The sequence below is a fragment of the Trachurus japonicus genome, chromosome 13 (genome assembly GCF_045865225.1).
Source record: "Trachurus japonicus isolate A0001 chromosome 13, Traja_1.0".
NCBI classification, from domain to species: domain Eukaryota; kingdom Metazoa; phylum Chordata; class Actinopteri; order Carangiformes; family Carangidae; genus Trachurus; species Trachurus japonicus.
Window position 1 is genome coordinate 1428336 of NC_140919.1, and position 18452 is coordinate 1446787.

General features: G+C 42.4%; 1 protein-coding gene across 1 annotated transcript in view; it reads left to right on the forward strand.

Annotated features, from left to right (window-relative positions):
- The window catches only part of LOC146975205 (melatonin receptor type 1B-B-like), a 21155-nt gene extending 15999 nt beyond the window's left edge, over positions 1-5156 (forward strand). Inside the window, exons 3-4 of the mRNA XM_085794366.1 lie at positions 1579-1923; positions 4702-5156. Of these exons, the coding sequence (XP_085650492.1) occupies positions 1579-1923; positions 4702-5109 (753 nt within the window). The 3' untranslated portion in view covers positions 5110-5156. The remainder of the gene's footprint in view (positions 1-1578; positions 1924-4701) is intronic.
- Positions 5157-18452: the final 13296 nt, after the last annotated feature.

Genomic DNA, 18452 nt, shown 5'->3' on the forward strand with positions numbered 1-18452 from the left:
TGTAAATTAAAGGGATAGTTCACCCAAAATTGAAATGTCCCTCATTATCTCCTCCCCCTCATGTGGACTAAGGGCTGGGAGAAGTTTCAGAGTCCTCCGTGGCTTCTCTGAGTTACAGGGGGTCTCGGCGTAGCAGTGCATGTCCATATGACGGTTGCAAATGGATACTAACTGTCTTCGTAACAAAAAGACACACCAAAAAACATCCAAATACCTCCATGCTGCTCGTATGTAATGTCCCTCTTGTATTGAAGCCCCGACATGAGAAACTGTCCCGAAAAAAATTAAATAAGTCTATATTTCAAGCTTGTTTTGTAGCGGAAGCTTCTCGAAGCTTTGAGAAGCTTCCGCTATTTGGATGTTTTTTGGTGTGTCTTTTTGTTACCAAGACAGTTGGTATCCATTTGCAACCGTCATATGGACATGCACTGCTACGCTGAGACCCCCTGTAATGCCCTGTACACACTGTGCGATTTTGGCCGTCGCAGACGAAAGACGGCCGATCGTAGGAGAATCGTGGCGAAATCTTTGGTCGTGGCTCTAAATCGGCCGTCTTACGTCGCACAGTGAGACAGGTTCTACGACGGCCGTTGTCAGCGTCTTGCGACCAAAGACGCCCTGCGATTAAATTCTGACAGTGTCAGAAAACTGCTACGACCTACGTCTACTAATCAGCTGATGGACGTCTATCAGTGGCGCAGGTGACAGGGACGAGCACTGATTTTCGAGTAAATAGTCATTAAATTAAAAAACGAATAGTTTATCTTGTCATGTCTGGAGAGGTATTCCTTTTTACTGTCGCAGAAAGAGGAGGAACATGGACAGACTCATACAGCCATCAGAAAAGTTGTGTGTGAAACTCTGTCCAAAAAAAAAACAAAAAACCCATGTGCGGACTATGATGAGAAGCGGTCGCCTACCGGAGAATATTGATGTGTTTACGCCGGGAGAGGGAGAGGTGACTTCGTCCTCGTTTAGATGTGCTCTCATTACGTGACGGTACCACTGTGATGTTCTCTGCCAATACAGGCCGTGATTTCATTTCTAAATAACGGACAACTGGCGGTAGCTACTGCTCCACTGGTGCCGGTGACTTGTGTCTGTGTGTGAAGAGGGAGAGAGGGCGGGCGACCTGCGATTCAGTAGAACGATCATCGTACAGTCTGCACACGTCAAACTTGACGTCGTAGCAAAGATTGTAAATTCCACGTCGCATAGTGTGTCATGCAACAGTCTTATAAGACTGCTAAAATCGCACAGTGTGTAGAGGGCATAACTCAGAGAAGCCACGGAGGACTCTGAAACTTCTCCCAGCCCTTAGTCCACATGAGGGGGAGGAGATGATGAGTGAAATTTCAATCTTGGGTGAACTATCCCTTTAAAGTGTTACCAAAAAAACGTATTCAGACTGAACTGTCCAGAGTAGAAAAAAAACATGGCTGCCAAAAACTTCTCAAAGGGGCGGAGCTTAGCAGGAAATTAGCTATAACTCACCTCTGTTACATATGTAGGCTGGTTAAAGTGGGCGTGGCCTCTGACTAACAGGTGACGGTCTCTGCCCCCCTCCCCCCCCCTCAGGTGAGCGGTTTCCTGATGGGCCTGAGCGTCATCGGCTCCATCTTCAACATCACGGCGATCGCCATCAACCGCTACTGCTACATCTGCCACAGCTTCAGCTACGAGCGGCTCTACAGCTTCCGCAACACGCTGCTGCTGGTGGCGCTGGTCTGGCTGCTCACCGTGCTCGCCATCGTGCCCAACTTCTTCGTGGGCTCGCTGCAGTACGACGCCCGCGTCTACTCCTGCACGTTCGCGCAGACGGTCAGCACGTCCTACACCATCACCGTGGTGGTCATCCACTTCTTCGTGCCCATCGCCGTGGTTACCTTCTGCTACCTGCGCATCTGGGTCCTGGTCATCCAGGTATATTATAAATATTCACATCTACCCAGGGGGCAAAGCAAAAAAACGGACAGGGAGCGTTGTAAAAGGTTTGACAGCAGAAATGATCTCTAGGAACTTGAAGGATTAAAACCTGGGTGGACAACCCGGTCAACTAGCTGCTGGAAAGCTACAGGGGCCAAAACCCCTTTCTGGGGTCATTTTGCTGGTGAAATGATGTAAATGCAAATATTTAGGTACTACAATGGCATAAATAGTCATACAACTATAACATTTGGCAGAGAGTATCTTGACACATAGGGGGAGGCAGGAAAAAAAGATTCTGGGGTTTGTTGCAACTCGATTTTAAGATATCACCCTCAACATCCCAAAAAAGACCAAAAAAAGTACTGTTCGCCTGACAAATTCTCATGAAAATTATTATTTTTCAGCACTTTATGGAGAATATCTATGCCTAACATGTATATAGAAAACTTCCTTAATTCATAAGCTTCCATTTGAGTCCCAGATAGCCTTTCTATCTCCAAAGCCCCACTTGCTGTGGCCAACGGTCTCCTCTATTTATCTGTTCACTTTGGGGAGACCAGAAATACAATGTTTTCTGATCAGGCCAGTTAACATGGAGTTTTTCACAATAGGTGTTGCATTGTTTGGAGACAGCCTGTAGCTTTCCAGTAGCTGGTAGAAAGGCTATCTTGGACTCAAATGGAAGCTTATGAATTAAGGAAGTTTTCTATATACATGTTAGGCATAGATATTCTCCATAAAGTGCTGAAAAATAATAATTTTCATGAGAATTTTGTCAGGTGAACAGTACTTTTTTTGGTCTTTTTTGGGATGTTGAGGGTGATATCTTATAATCGAGTTGCAACAAACCCCAGAATCTTTTTTTCCTGCCTCCCCCTATGTGTCAAGATACTCTCTGCCACATTTTATAGTTGTATGACTATTTATGCCATTGTAGTACCTAAATATTATCATTTACATCATTTCGCCAGCAAAACGACCCCAGAAAGGGGTTTTGGACCCTGTAGCTTTCCAGCAGCTAGTTGACCGGGTTGTCCACCCAGGTTTTAATCCTTCAAGTTCCTAGAGATCATTTCTGCTGTCAAACCTTTCACAACACTCACAACACAAAAGAAACTCCTGTCCTCCTATGTATAATATATCTTCTACCACAATCATGTATTTGCCTAATCATGTACTATTTATTATATAACCTCAGCAAGAATCATGTATCCCGATTGTAACATTTACTATTTTTTGTAACCTCCGCCAGAATCATGTTTGGCCTAGGATCACGTATCTTGCCTTATTTAAGTAATTACAATATAACCATTCATCAGAATCATGTACCTCTTGGAAACAATACTGTTTGTGAGTATATGTGTACCTTCTATGAGTGTGTGGGTGCTTGTGTGTAGAATAGGTCGATGACTGCGTGTACCAATAGATGGCTGGCAAAGGGTGCGGGTCTCGGGGTGTTTTTGTGATTATGTGGGTGTGGGAGGGTGTGGGAGGGTGGGCTGGGGGGGTTATGGGATAGAGCAGTGGTTCTCAACTGGTGGGTCGGGACCCAAAAGTGGGTCGCGGACCCGTTCTGGATGGGTCGCGGACAGCTGGTCAAAAAAGTAAATAATATTTAATGCACATCTGATGTTGGACATGTCTTTTATTTTGAAAAATAACTTATATTGAAAGGCACGAGACATGTGAACACATGCAGTTGTAATGCTCCTCCTCACTTTCTGATTAATGTGGCCTGATGCAGTGAATCTGGTTTTGTTTTGTGGGTCTTTATTTTCTGCAATTTGATATTTATTCACTTTAGTGAACATGCTCTGAATGCAGAGATGCATTAGAAGTCAAATATATCGTTTTGTTGGTCTCCATTTTGTGCAGTTTGATATTTTTTATTCACTTCCGTACATGCAGTTGTCATGGTAACTCCTCAGTTTCATTCATGTGCTCTGAAATGCACTTTGCTCAATAAAGAGCAAAATTAGTTTTTAAAGGCTTAAAAAAAAGAAGAAATTCTTGGTTTGAATTCTATAAAAGTGGGTCGTGACTTAATGACCACGGGAAAATGTGGAGCCCAGAGTGAGACTAGTGGAGAACCCCTGTGCAGGAGCCAATATTATGTTAAAGAAAGTTGAGAGTTTTACTGTAGATTATAGCGTGTTTTATATTAGTTTTGGTTGTGTTATGACATTATTGCCTTTTATTGCATAGATGTCAAATTTACCACAGCACCTGAAGTAGGCGCTGCTCATGCACATTGTTTTGTTTTTGAAGAACTTGTGAAAAGTACAAGACGTGGATTAGCAGAGTGGTAATAGCTACAGGGAAAAAAGGTTTTTTGACCGTCACTTTCAGATGTTACCGTTACGTTAAGATGTTGTGGACCGTTGTGAAAACCAAGAGAAGCTTGGAATGGTGTGTATTAATGGAAATACCTGGATTCTGCAACGAGAAATAAAACAACAAAACTACGACCTGACTCTCCGGTGGTTTGTGAGTAGTTAAGGAACACAAGACGGTAACATACGAGTCGAGCCGGCTGTACCAGCCTACCGCTAATAAATCGAGTGGTTTTGGAATTAAAATCTACGTTTGCCACTACACCCTGGGATAGAGCATGTCCTTGCTGTTTGTTGTTGATTGTTGGGTCCCCTATATATAAGCAGTTTCTGCTTCCTTGGGGTTCCCTTTCATGTACATCTGTCGTAATTGTAAATCTGTAATATATTCTCTCTTGCAAAGTACATGAATAAAAATATCTGGATCCTCGTCATCCAGGTGCGGCGGAAGGTGAAGTCGGAGGTCCGGCCGCGCATCAAGCCCAGCGACCTGAGGAACTTCATCACCATGTTCGTGGTGTTCGTGCTCTTCGCCATCTGCTGGGCGCCGCTCAACTTCATCGGCCTGGCGGTGGCCCTGGACCCGGAGGCGGTGGCGCCGCGGATCCCCGAGTGGCTGTTCGTGGTCAGCTACTTCATGGCGTACTTCAACAGTTGCCTTAACGCCATCATCTACGGCCTGCTCAACCAGAACTTCCGCCGCGAGTACAAGCGCATCGTGATGTCCGTGTGGACGCCGCACCTCTTCTTCCAGGAGACGTCGCGCGGCGGCGGCACCGAGGCCATGAAGAGCAAACCCTCGCCGGGACTCAACAACAACGAGCAGGCGAAGGGGGAGACCATGTGACTCCTCCCCCCTACACCCCCCCTCCCCCTCCCCTCTCTGTGTTTATGCAGTGCCATCAATCGACTGTGATTTGTCTTTGTGCCAAAGCACTGAACTCCTCATCGTCTACACCGGTGCCATTGGCTCCACCTGAGGCTCCGCAGAGAATCTGGACCCGGGCCTGGGCCTCTAGATAGGGGGAGGAGGGGGGGAGGGGGGGAGGGGAGGTTGAGGTACGTTGTGGTAGAAGTTGAGGTGAGGTGAGGTTGATGTTGAGGTTGATGTTGAGGTAGAAATTGAGGTTGAGGTAGAAGTTGAATCAAATCAAGTTGAGGTGAGGTTTGGATGTTGAGATTGAGGTGAGTTGAAGTTGAGCTGAGTTGAGGTAGTTCAGGGTCTAAGGACAGAGGATGTTGTTATGATGCCATGTAAAACCCTTTGAGACAAACTGTTTGTAAAAACGGGCTATACAGATAAAATTGCCTTGTCTTGAAGGTGAGGTGAGGTCGGATGTTGAGGTTGAGGTAGAAGTTGAGGTGAGTTGAGGTTGAGGTAGAAGTTGAGGTTGAGGTGAGTTGAGGTGAGTTGAGGTGACGTGAGTTGAGGTAGAAATTGAGGTTGAGGTGAGTTGGAGGTTAAGTTGAGGTAGAAGTTGAGGTAGAAGTTGAGGTGAGTTGAGGTAGAAGTTGAGGTAGAAGTTGAGGTGAGTTGAGGTTGAGGTAGAAGTTGAGGTGAGGTGAGTTGAGGTGAGTTGAGGTAGAAGTTGAGGTGAGGTGAGTTGAGGTGAGTTGAGGTGAGTTGAGGTAGAAGTTGAGGTGAGTTGAAGTTGAGGTGAGTTGAGGTAGAAGTTGAGGTAGAAGTTGAGTTGAGGTTGAGGTGAGTTGAGGTTGAGGTAGAAGTTGAGGTGAGGTGAGTTGAGGTGAGTTGAGGTAGAAGTTGAGGTGAGTTGAAGTTGAGGTGAGTTGAGGTAGAAGTTGAGGTAGAAGTTGAGTTGAGGTTGAGGTGAGTTGGGGTAGAAGTTGAGGTTGAGGTGAGTTGAGGTGAGTTGGGGTAGAAGTTGAGGTTGAGGTGAGTTGAGGTAGAAGTTGAGGTGAGGTGAGTTGAGGTGAGTTGGAGGTTGAGGTGAAGTTGAGGTGAAGTTGAGGTAGAAGTTGAGGTGAGGTGAGTTGAGGTGAGTTGAGGTAGAAGTTGAGGTAGAAGTTGAGGTGAGTTGAGGTTGAGGTGAGTTGAGGTTGAGGAGAGTTGAGGTTAAGGTTAGAGGATGTTGTTACGATGCCATGTAAAGCCCTTTGAGACAAACTGTTGAGGTAGAAGTTGAGGTGAGTTGGGGTAGAAATTGAGGTTGAGGTGAGTTGAGGTTGAGGTGAAGTTAAGGTAGAAGTTGAGGTTAAGGTTAGAGGATGTTGTTATGATGCCATGTGAAGCCCTTTGAGACAAACTGTTGTTAAAAAACGGGCTATACTAATAAAATTGCCTTGTCTTGCCTAGAAGGTGAGGTTGATGTTGATGTTGATGCCACAGGTTCTGGTCCTGGTGGTAGGGGGTGTGGCCTCTGAGCAGGTCACACAAGTCAGGACTCTGGTTCCTCAGAGGTTCTGGTCCTGGTTCTGGTCCTGGTTCTGGTCCTGGTCCTGGTTCTGGTCCTGGTTCTGGTCCTGGTCCTGGTTCTGGTCCTGGTTTTGGTCCTGGTCCTGGTCCTGGTCCTGGTCCTGGTCCTGGTCCTGGTCCTGGTCCTGGTCCTGGTTCTGGTCCTGGTCCTGGTTCCTGCTGAGCCTCAGACGAGTCTCTCCTCTGATTGGCCGACAGGTGTTTGACAGAGGAGGCTCAGTCTGAATCTTAGTAACGTAGTGTTTCACTCTCATGATGATGAAGTCCACGTGGGCCGAGTGAAAGCTCCTCTTCTTAGTAACAAACCTTCTAAAGGTTCAAACGAACTGAAACGAACTACAGTTTTTAACAGAGACGTCGCTACGTTGTTTTTTCATGAATTTTTTTTTTTTTTTTTTACCAGCGTTGGGAAATGCACTACAGCACGCCCCCCCTCCCCTCCCCTAAACTCCTACACTGCAAAAACTCAAACTCTTACCAAGAACATTTGTCTAATTTCCGGTCGAAACAATCTAATTCTACTTAAAATAAGACTCATCACATAAAAAGCAGCTTATTTTTTAGACACTTTTTACTTCTTTCAAGCAGATTTTCACTTGAAATAAGTAGAAAAATCTGATAGTGGAGCAAGTTTTTCTTCCTTATTACAAACACAAAAACTTACTTTCACTGGCAGATTTTTCTACTTATTTCAATTGAAAATTTGTTTGAAACAAGTGAAAATGATCTAAAAACAAGATAATTTTTCAGGTGATGAGTCTTATTTTAAGTGGAAAGAGATTAGTTTTGACTAGAAATGAGACATTTTGACAAGAAATAAGACAAATATTCTTGGAGAGATTTGGGGTTTTTGTAGTGCACCCCCCCCCCCCCCTCCCCCTCTGACTGATGTCACTCCCCTCGTTGCAGCTGGAAGCCTCAAATCTTCTCCTGGACGTTCGCTGGTTTGTTCGGTGCCTGATTTTCTGTCCATCGCCTCAAAACAAAACAAGACTTTACCAAAAACAGCAGCGGAAGAAGACGAAGACGACAAAGAAGACGACGGGAGAGCAGGTGTGTTCACACAGAGGGAGGCTGGTTTACACACACACACACACACACACACACACATACTTCTATCTTCGTGAGGACACTCTTTGATATATTGCATTCCCTAACCTGCAAACCCACTAAAAATAAACATAAACATGAACTTAAACCTGCACTTAACCTTAACTTCAACATGAACATGAATATAAATATAAACCTTACACTTAACATGAAAATAAACCTCATTCTAACCCTACCCTAAAACCACATCTTAAGCCTCAAAATGCCTTTTAAAAACAGTCGGGACAGTTAATGTCTTCACTGTTTGTAGGAAAATACTTTGGTCCTCACTATGTAGCATTTACAAAAACACACACACACACATGCACAAAAAATAAACAGGAAGTGATGTCTGCACTGAAACTTTATATAAACTACAAACTGCCACAAACAGGACGGAATACATTCACCAGTAAGAATTTGTCTTATTTCTTGTCAAAATGTCTCATTTCTAGTCAAAACTAATCTCTTTCCACTTAAAATAAGACTCATCACCTAAAAATGAACTTGTTTTTAGATCATTTTCACTTGTTTCAAGCTAATTTTCACTTGAAATAAGTAGAAAAATCTGCCAGTGAAAGCAAGTTTTTTGTGTTTGTAATAAGAAAACGAAGAAACTAAGAAAACTTGCTCCACTATCAGATTTTTCAACTCATTTCAAGTGAAAATCTGCTTGAAAGAAGTAAAAAGTGTCTAAAAACAAGCTGCTTTTTATGTGATGTGTCTTATTTTAAGTAGAATGAGATTTGTTTTGACTAGAAATGACATTTTTGACTTGAAATGAGACAAATATTCTTGCTAAGATTTTGAGTTTTTGCAGTGCAGTAATTAATATCATTATGTATAAACACTGACTTTGAGTCATTTGTTCATTGTGTCAAACTCCTGTTGATCAGGTTAAAACCTGCTCAGGTGATGATGTCATAAACGTGTTTTAAACACGCAGAGAGATGAATAAACATAAAGATAAAATATGAAAATTGTGCCATGAAAGAAGAATGTAATGTAAATATATTTTCATATAGAAATGTTATAATAAATACATGCAACATTTTTTTTCTTTACATTTCGAGAATTGTTTATATCTGTGTGTTTCTTAGTTTCTGCATCTATGTATTTATTAATGCATTTTATTCATGAATGTCAAGATGTATTTATTTGTTTTTTATACTTATTTCCCGCATTTATTTGCATAACAATGAATGCAGCGTTAACACATTTACATTTTAATGTGAAAAAAATGGAAATAGATTTTTTTTTATCACCAAATATTTTCTTTTTTTCTATTTATTTGCACCTAATTCTTTGTCCTTCATATTATTATCTAATGTAATTAGATGCCGGACTTCAACAGGTTATAAAACTGTTTATTATACATGGTGTAGCTTCCTTACAGCCGTAGCATCCGTCACACACTGAACCACTGAACCAGCCTCTGGACTCGTCGTGAACACACCTGTGGTCGTCAGTGAGTTTTCACACACACACACACACACACACACGCACACACACACACACACGAACCCTGAAGGTGAATAAAAGCACAATAATCTCTGGAGCCCGGTGACAGTGTACGTACGACTTATGCAGTTTACAGGTTCAATCTTAGTAAAAGTTTTAATCTTAGTAACGATGAGAATCACCACTTTTCTCTATGCATTTCATATTCATATCACGAGCAGCAGAGGACAGCGAGAGAGAAGCGTACTGACTGCGTAGCTACCTGTGAATAACGCTACTACTACTGTTTTTATCCAGTCTATCTTAGTAACAGCCGGAGGAGGAGTCTCGTCTCCACTCTGGTGCAGAATGTGCATGAACTTTTTGACTGATCTGTTTGAATTCTCTTTCATTACCTCCTCCTCCTTCTTTTGGGTTGGACGACAACTGTGAAAAACTGCTGCTGAAATGATGATGATGATGATGATGATGATGTAATTATGACGACGATGAATTGTTAGGAACTGATGATGCATATTAAATATGTCTACTGTAAATGACTCAGTTTGGGTTTTTTTTTACACATTTTCACACAACAGGAAGTGTTTCTGGTCAATATCGATCAATGTGAATCACATGATATTGACGTTCTAATTAGAGCACTGGAAAAGAGAGTAAAGAAACCTCCATTGACTCCTGTGGTAAGGGTTTAAGGGTTTAGGGGTTTAAGGGTTTAAGGGTTTTGCGCCCCTAGTGGCAGGATATGGGTGTTGCAACAGCGTCCAGAAAACCCATTCACTCCAATGTATGTGTGTTGCCCACTGGCTGGTAAATTGATGAAAACGGCCGTGTTTTTGTTTTTAGGTGTCTTGGCCATATCAGATTACACTTAGAATTAGTTTATTACAAAATGTAGATTGAAACATTAATGTAGACAACTGGTTTTTTTTTTTACTCTCCTATGTGTTAATGTTTATCTGTAAAGGATCCTCAATGATGCTATTAACGTGGGTGATCTATAAATGTCCTTAAATGATTGAAAACACCACACTGCTCATTCACCAACAATGCAGAGATGTCAGTTCTTTTGCAAAACCCATATTCCTCCACCAGGAGGCGCTGCCATTGGACCAATGCTGTCCTTACTCTCTTTTCCAGTGCTCTAGTTCTAATAAACCAAACAAACTCAGCTTCTTGTCAAACCCACTAACAGGAAGCTGTCTGCACAACTTCTAAAGTCAAGAAGAACAACAACTAAAGGCCTCAGACCGGTCCCTCACTTTACTGGCCCTGTCCCAGTAATCACACTATCACACTTACACACTGGGCCACTTGGTGTGTGCGTCCATGTTCTTTTTTAAATTTGTATTCAAAGGTGTTCAGAAATGGCCGCTTGTCCTGTTTGTTGCGCCTCCTTCCACGAGTTTTCACGAGTAAGGAAAACAAATTTGACTTACTGGAAAATAGAATTTTGCACAAAGTTTTGGGCTCCATCGTCTGATAGATGAGTTATTACACTAATGTTAAGACCCACAGTGGGCTCAAATTCTATTTCCTTTTCTGAATACCTTAAGCTTTATTTATCCAGGAAGGATCCATTGAGAGTTAACAACGTCTTTTTCAAGGATGTCCTGGTCAGGAAAAAAGAAGTATAAATACAAGCAAACATTCACAACAAGATCAAGGTAACAAGAGACACCAAACGTCAAACGAGCAGCACAATTACAGAGTAAAGGTAATTGATACAGGTGCAGCTGGTGACTAATAGTTCTGAGATTGTGTGTTTGAAGCCAGAAAGAGGGATGAGAGCCCAATCTCACCCCAGCTGTGTTCATGTTCGTTTCTCCAACGACCCAGAGTTCAGCGTGTTGATTGGCTCTTCACCCACTGACGGTTGGACGCATCAGAGCGCTGTCTGTCTGTCTGTCTGACTGGCCAGGTAGAAATCCCACAATGCACCAGCTGGTGAAGTCTCATGTCACCGAGAGCAACAAGCCACGTCTGGGAAACACCACTGAATAAATTGCAATAAAATAAATTTGACTTTCTATCTTTTATGACTTTTTAATCTAATACTTTATTCTTGTGATATATATCTTCTGATATTATTTTATCTCATATTTATCTTCGTTTACTTTTACATCTGATCAATTTTGACCTGTTATCACATAGCCTATAATTCCCTCTATTGATTATAATTTACGTGAATATTTTTCATCACGCTGTTTAATCCTGTGTTTTTTTTCCTTTTCTTTATTTACTTATGGAGTTGGGCTTACACAGTAAGTTAAAAATTAAATTGATAAAAATTGATGAAAAAGGCCGTGTTTTTGTTTTTAGGTGTCTTGGTCATATCAGATTATACTCATAATTTGTTTATTGTAAAATCTAGATTGAAACATTCATGTAGAAAACTGTTTTTGTTTTTTTTACTAGCCTATGTGTTAATGTTTATCTGTAAAGGATCCTCAATGATGCTATTAACGTGGGTGATCTATAAATGTCCTTAAATTATTGAAAACACCACACTGCTCATTCACCAACAATGCAGAGATGTCACTTCTTGGCGCTTTTGCAGTACTCACATTCCTCCACCAAATAAATTACAATAAAATGAATTTGACTTTCTATCTTATAATTATGACTTTTTAATCTGACATTTTATATTCTTTTATCTCATATTTTTCAGTTTCAGTTGTGTCTTTAGGCTTTGTTTACTTTTACATCTGATCAATTTGATTATAACTAAGTGAATATTTTTCATCACGCTGTTTAATCCTGTGTTTTTCGTTTTCTTTTCTTAAAGGGATAGTTCAACATTTAGTCAAATTGTCCCATTGCCATAATGCCTATAGTCATAGCAGTAGGTTTGTTACCTTTAATTGTTGGTGCAAGCTGTTTTTAGAACGGCGGAGCAGAGCCGTGAGCTGCTCAGAGCTACGCTACGGAGGCTCATTATGGGATTTCTTGGTTTCCCTCATCATCAAACTCATCAAATACACAATCCAACAACTCCACAACGCTCTGGTGGACAAGTTGTGAGCTGCACATTCACCACGCTATGAGATAATAACACAACGTTACCACACAGAGTTGTTGTAGAGCAGGGTTCCTACAGCTTAAGCCAAGTTAAATTTAAGACTTTTTAAGACGTTTTTAAAGCCACTTGAAATGAAATTTAAGACAATAAACACAAACGCACAAAAAAGTGACTACTACATGAACGACGGTTTAGGGTTAGGGTCACTTGGTAGAGCACGGCCGCTGCAGTGACCCTGGGTTGGATTGTGTCTCTTTCCAGCTGTCCTTTCAAAATAAAGGCATAAAAAGCCCGGGGGGAAAAAACACTGACTCAGGAGCTGGTGGCGGTGAGACATTTAGTCGGGAATGTTACCAATTATTTTGAGATTTGAGACTAATTACAATCATAAAATACCACTTACCAAGTGTTAACATTTTTAAGACATTTGAAAAATTGAAGAAGAACCCTGTAGAGGTAAATGCAGAGACTGCTTGATGAAAAACTGTCCCTGAAGGCAACGTGCATCAGTGGTTTTACATGAATTTACCTCTTTTTTGGGAGTTTTTGTGAAACTGTGGTCGTTTGTTTCTCTGTGAGGTTTCTAATGTTTCCGTGTTGAGCCTTCAGCGCCACTTAAGAGCCTGAGTTCACAGTAGTGTTTGTGTTGTCGTGTGAACGTGTGACTGGTCCAGCCTGTTGTTCGAAAGTAGAATAAAGATATAAGTCCATCCTGGTTTAGTTGGTTGTTGGAACGCCGATCCAGGCTGAGGAGCAGCAGCTTGGTCAACCAGGTGGAACTTATTCTCTGGTCAGTAGAGACAGAGATTGATCACAGATTCACTGATGAGAGGACAGGTGATGAGAGGACAGGTGTGGCTGCTTTCCTCCAATCAACAGGAACTTAATGCTGACGTCAGGTGACTCACCCACGACAAACCCAAAAAAAAAGCACCTCTGCTGTCGTAAAGCTCAGAGAGCACGGCAGACGACTGCGGACTGATTTAATAATCCAAAACTATAATCACAACTCAAATTCCTTTCACAAATGAACAGTTGTGCACTTTGCCTAAATGATGAGCAGTGGAAAATGATTAATTGCACAAATCTGAAGTAAAGTTTACAGCACATGGCCAAATGTGCAACAGGTGAAAATTAACTAAATATTAGAACATTATGCTGTTTGGTGCTTCAATAAATTGCCGATAACAATGATGACGAGGTCTATAAATTATTTGGAAGGTGCTCACACTCACTCAATTTTATTCTTATTTTCTTACCTCAACCAATATTTAGGCCAATATAATCGTAACATATTTTATGAAAATAATTTTGAAGGCCTAATTATGAAAAAAAAGCCTAATAAATATTGTAAATGTTTCATGTTTTTTGATTATTGTAAATGCATTTTATTTGTTTATAATTCAGGCCAATATGTAGCCTACATAAGAACGTGTATGAAACACATAGATTTCTGATCAGAGTGACGGCTGACTTGACAGATAAAGACAACAGAATCAACTAAGCCTGGCTGTTATTATGGTCTGGAGCAGGCTAGCTGCAGAGAATAAATCACCATAGTAACTTGACCAGGATAAAGGTATCCAGCTTTCTAACAACCGACTTGAGGCTAAATTCAGCCAGGATAACCAACATATCCCGGCTTAATCCCTGATCTAGGTTTACAACAACAGGCCTCCGATCCGTGTTAAACAAACACACACTTCACACACACCAAGAACGTTTTCAAAGTTTAATAGTTTAAGAATGGAAAAAAACACCGAAATGTTTTCGTCGTCACGTACAGACCAATGATTTGGCACAGAAATCCCCCACAGTCGTCTCCGATAAGCAAAGTCACAGAGGCACTTTCGTTGTGGGCGGGGCCTCCCGGGGCCCGGACACGCCCACACACACACACACACACACACACACAGACAGACGGCACACACACACACACCGGGGACTTGAGCCATCGCAGCCTTCCCTCAAACTAAAGCTAGAACTCGGGTGAGATGGACAGCGTCGACGTTCCTGTGTGGCACTCAGCATGGACAGCCCACAATCATGTTTTATCGTTTTCTTTTATTTAGACAAACCCAAATAAAAGGCACATAAAACATTGCGCATATGTGTACATAATTATTCTCAATGGACATACATTTAAAAAAAATGTAGGAATGTTTTACCTTTCTGCTAATCAGAAAGCCTAGCCTTCGTATATACAAAATTACCATTGTTAATGTTCTAATACAAAAAGATTTTATAAAAGGTTATTTTTTTCTTGCATGTGTCGTAACTAACGTCCTCTGAACTAATGGTTTGTACAAAGATATACATTCATTTGCCTTCACATCTGCCAAATTCATCAGAAAAACTTCACAGAAAGGAAAAAAAAAATAAGTCGTTCGGCCAAATAAACGTTGTTTGTGTTTGTTTGTTTGTTTGTTACAGAAGACGATTCGGTCGTATAAGTTTTTCACATTAGAGGTTGGAGTCAAATTAAAAACGAACATGTCACCGATAACATTTGACTTAAATAAAGATCAATTCATTCCTGAAGTACAAACATGATCATCACAAGGTCACAATCATTTAGCTTTAAGAAGAGAAACCAAAGCTGATCCGGTTTGATCCGGTTTGGTCTGAACCGATGAAGGCTCCTTCACAAAACCACCGTCACTCTCTCATCGTCGTCCGCGGGAGGAGGAAGCATCGACGTGACGAACAGTCCCGCAAAGGTTTTCAGGCACAACTTGTTTACGGCCACTGGAGAAGGACAAATGACACCACGCACTTCCGTTCATCCTAATTTTTTTTTCTTTTTTTTTTTTTTAGTGTTTTCTTTTCATACAAAGTCTCTTCTAAAAAAATGCTCTAAAGATCAAAGCTACTCTGGACAAGCTCAGTCATCCAACATGCAACGAGGAGGAAAACAAAACAAAACAAAACAAAACAAAACTAACCATGATGACGGGAAATCAACCGTTTCGCAAGATCAGAATAATGCCGTTCTGCACCGGAGCGTTTCCCTCGGCGACAGACAGGTGGCACACACACGGCGGCCGACACCTGGGCCAGGTGACGTGCAACACACTCACACACACACACACACACACTCTCTCATTCATACACACACACACACGCTTTCTCTCTCTCATACACACACACACACACACACACTCACGCAGCGTCTCGTCCCGTCACAATGAAATGCCCTGGTTAAGTACCGCTCCTCTGTAGTGTGCACATCCTACAGTTTGCTGCAAGTGCTTCAGAGTTCCTGAATACAGGCCACACACACACACACACATGCATGCACACACGTACGTGCACACGCACGCACACACACACAGGGGACAGTATGGTGCCTGGTGCAGGAACTGTTGGGGCTGCGATCACAAAAGAGACGTTTGTTAACGTTTTGTTCACTAGGGATGTCACGATTACTTGTTTTCGTAATTAATCGCGGTATTAAACGCCACAATTAATTGATCGTAAAGATTTCTAAATACCGCCACTTTCCGAAAAACATTATATCGGAACCTTATCGGCAGATATTTTAACTAATGTTACACTGGATTGGTGGGAATTTAAATGTTAGCGTGTAAAATTTGTAATTTTAAAAAATGATTAAAATTAACTTAAACATTTGGTAGAGATGACAATTAATGACTTAAATATTTCAAACTGGTCCTATATTAATTATATGTAATTATATTTTGACTATATTTGATTTTACACATAATTCAGAGTGTTGTGAAATGTATTGATGCATAATAATTGTCATAATCGTATCCACCATGATTATTATTTCTCTGACAATAATCAAATCAAGAAAATCTGTAATCGTGATCGTGACATCCCTAATGGTCAAGATAAGTTTGATAAGTCCTGGAGGTGAGACAGAAGCTGTTTTGAGTCCACAGGTGAGAATCTGCTGTGACATCACTGCTGTGACATCACCGGTGTGACATCACCGCTGTGACATCACCGGTCCAGGATCGACAGTTCAGTGAGTCCAGGAGGAGGAGGAGGAGGAGGCGTTGATGCCCTCAGACAGACGGAGGTGTCGTCCTCGTCCTCGTCGTCAGGGTTACATAACAGTCTGCACGACGCTGTCCGCCTCTGTGTTGCTAGGCAACATGAATCATGATCCTGCGAGTGGGGAAAACACCTCCTTTGTGATCACAGCCTCCGATTCCAGGATTTAAAAAACAAAACAAAAACAAAAACAATCAAATAACAGTTTCAACTAAACAACGAGCGATGCAAGTGAGACGGACAGAGACTCCAGACCAGGACCGAGACCGGGATCGGGACCGGGACCGGGACCGGGACCGGGACCGGGACCGGGACCGGGACCAGGACTAGGACTAGGACCAGGACCAGAACCAGGACCAGGACCTGGACCGGGACCGAGACCAGAACCAGGACTAGGACCATCCAGCCCTGAAGAAGCTGAACCAACAAGTCCGTGTCAGGTCTAATTGGTGCAACCGCCACCGACCAATGAGAACACAGGAAGGAGCTGCAGGTGGAGCACGACGTTAATAACAACGGCTCCACTGATGATGAACTCCATCATCCAGATGTTTCAGCTTCTCAGACTGAAACATCTGGCAAAGATCCAGAGAGACTGAAACTACGGAGAAACTGGACCTCTGATGACGACTGAAACATTTAAAGTTTCGTCAAACGTTTCTTGACTTTTATTAAAGGTCTAGCAGAAACTAAAACGGCTGAAGGTCTAGAGAAACTGAAACTGATCAAGGTCTACAGAAACTGGAACTGCTGAAGGTCTAGAGAAACTAACATTGCTGAAGGTCTAGAGAAACTAAAACTGATCAAGGTGTAGAGAAACTGGAACTGCTGAAGGTCTAGAGAAACTAACATTGCTGAAGGTCTAGAGAAACTGGAACTGCTGAAGGTCTAGAGAAACTGGAACTGCTGAAGGTCTAGAGAAACTGGAACTGCTGAAGGTCTAGAGAAACTAACATTGCTGAAGGTCTAGAGAAACTAACATTGCTGAAGGTCTAGAGAAACTAACATTGCTGAAGGTCTAGAGAAACTGGACCTCTGATGAGATCTGAACCATTTGAAGTTTCATCAAACGTTGCTTAACTTTTATTAAAGGTCTTACAGAAGCTGAAAATGCTGAAGGTCTAGAGAGACTGAAGCTCACAGCTCCTTCCTGTGTTTTCACGGCGGTGATGGGTGGACGGTCGGTTTGTGAGCTGTGGACCGGTCTGGTGTCTCTGTGGTCTCAGGGTGGACGGCCACGTCAGTGGTGATACAGTTCTTGCATTGCTGCCTGTGGAGAGCGTCGCTCGGCCACAGGTCGATAAAGGCAATAAAATAGTGTCTCGTATTTACAAAGAAAAGGTCAGTGTGTAAATGTTTGAACAGACTATTCTCAGTAACCTTCCTGAGTTTGACTGACAGTGATGGATCCTACACCTACAGAAGTAAACATCTACCCAGCTCAACATACAACAGGTAACTTTGGGAGCGCTCTCGTAGCAGCTCGTTGACCTCGACAGGTAAAAAGTCCTCAGTAATCAAAACGTAGATTCATCAGATTTTGATAATACTGCCATTTAAAGGGCACAGACCTGGGACGCGCTCCTCTGCACCTGTACCTTCAACCGTCATGTCCTGATATAAATACATTAAAAAACTTCCAAACAGCGTCATGTAGAACATCCAGCAGTGAGGAGTGACTGGTTTCCAGCAATTTTTAAAATACAGACACGAGGAGGGAGGGGGGGCGGGCGCCACAGTGAGGCCACGCCCCCCCAGAATGGAAGCTTTGTTTCTTTTGTACTTGAACTTTAAAATACATGAACTATTAAATACTGATAAGTCCACTAAAATAACAAGAGGGAAAAAAAACAAGAACAAAAAAAGAGGAAGTAGAGGAAGTGTTGCAACGACACACCTCCACCTCAGGAGCCTCAGGTACGGGCAGGTGTCACTAAGCCCCGCCCCCTACAGGCAGGTGTCACTAAGCCCCGCCCCCTTTCCCCTACAGACAGGCGAGGCCTTCACTGCTGCAGGAAACCAGACGTAGCAGTGGAACCACCTGCCCAGGCGAGGAAACAGAAGAGACGCCGCAGCTCAACGTGTCGTAACCGCCCAACCAACCGCTCAAACAGGACGAGGTACTGAAATGCATCATGGGTAAACCTGTTAATGCCCCTCCCAC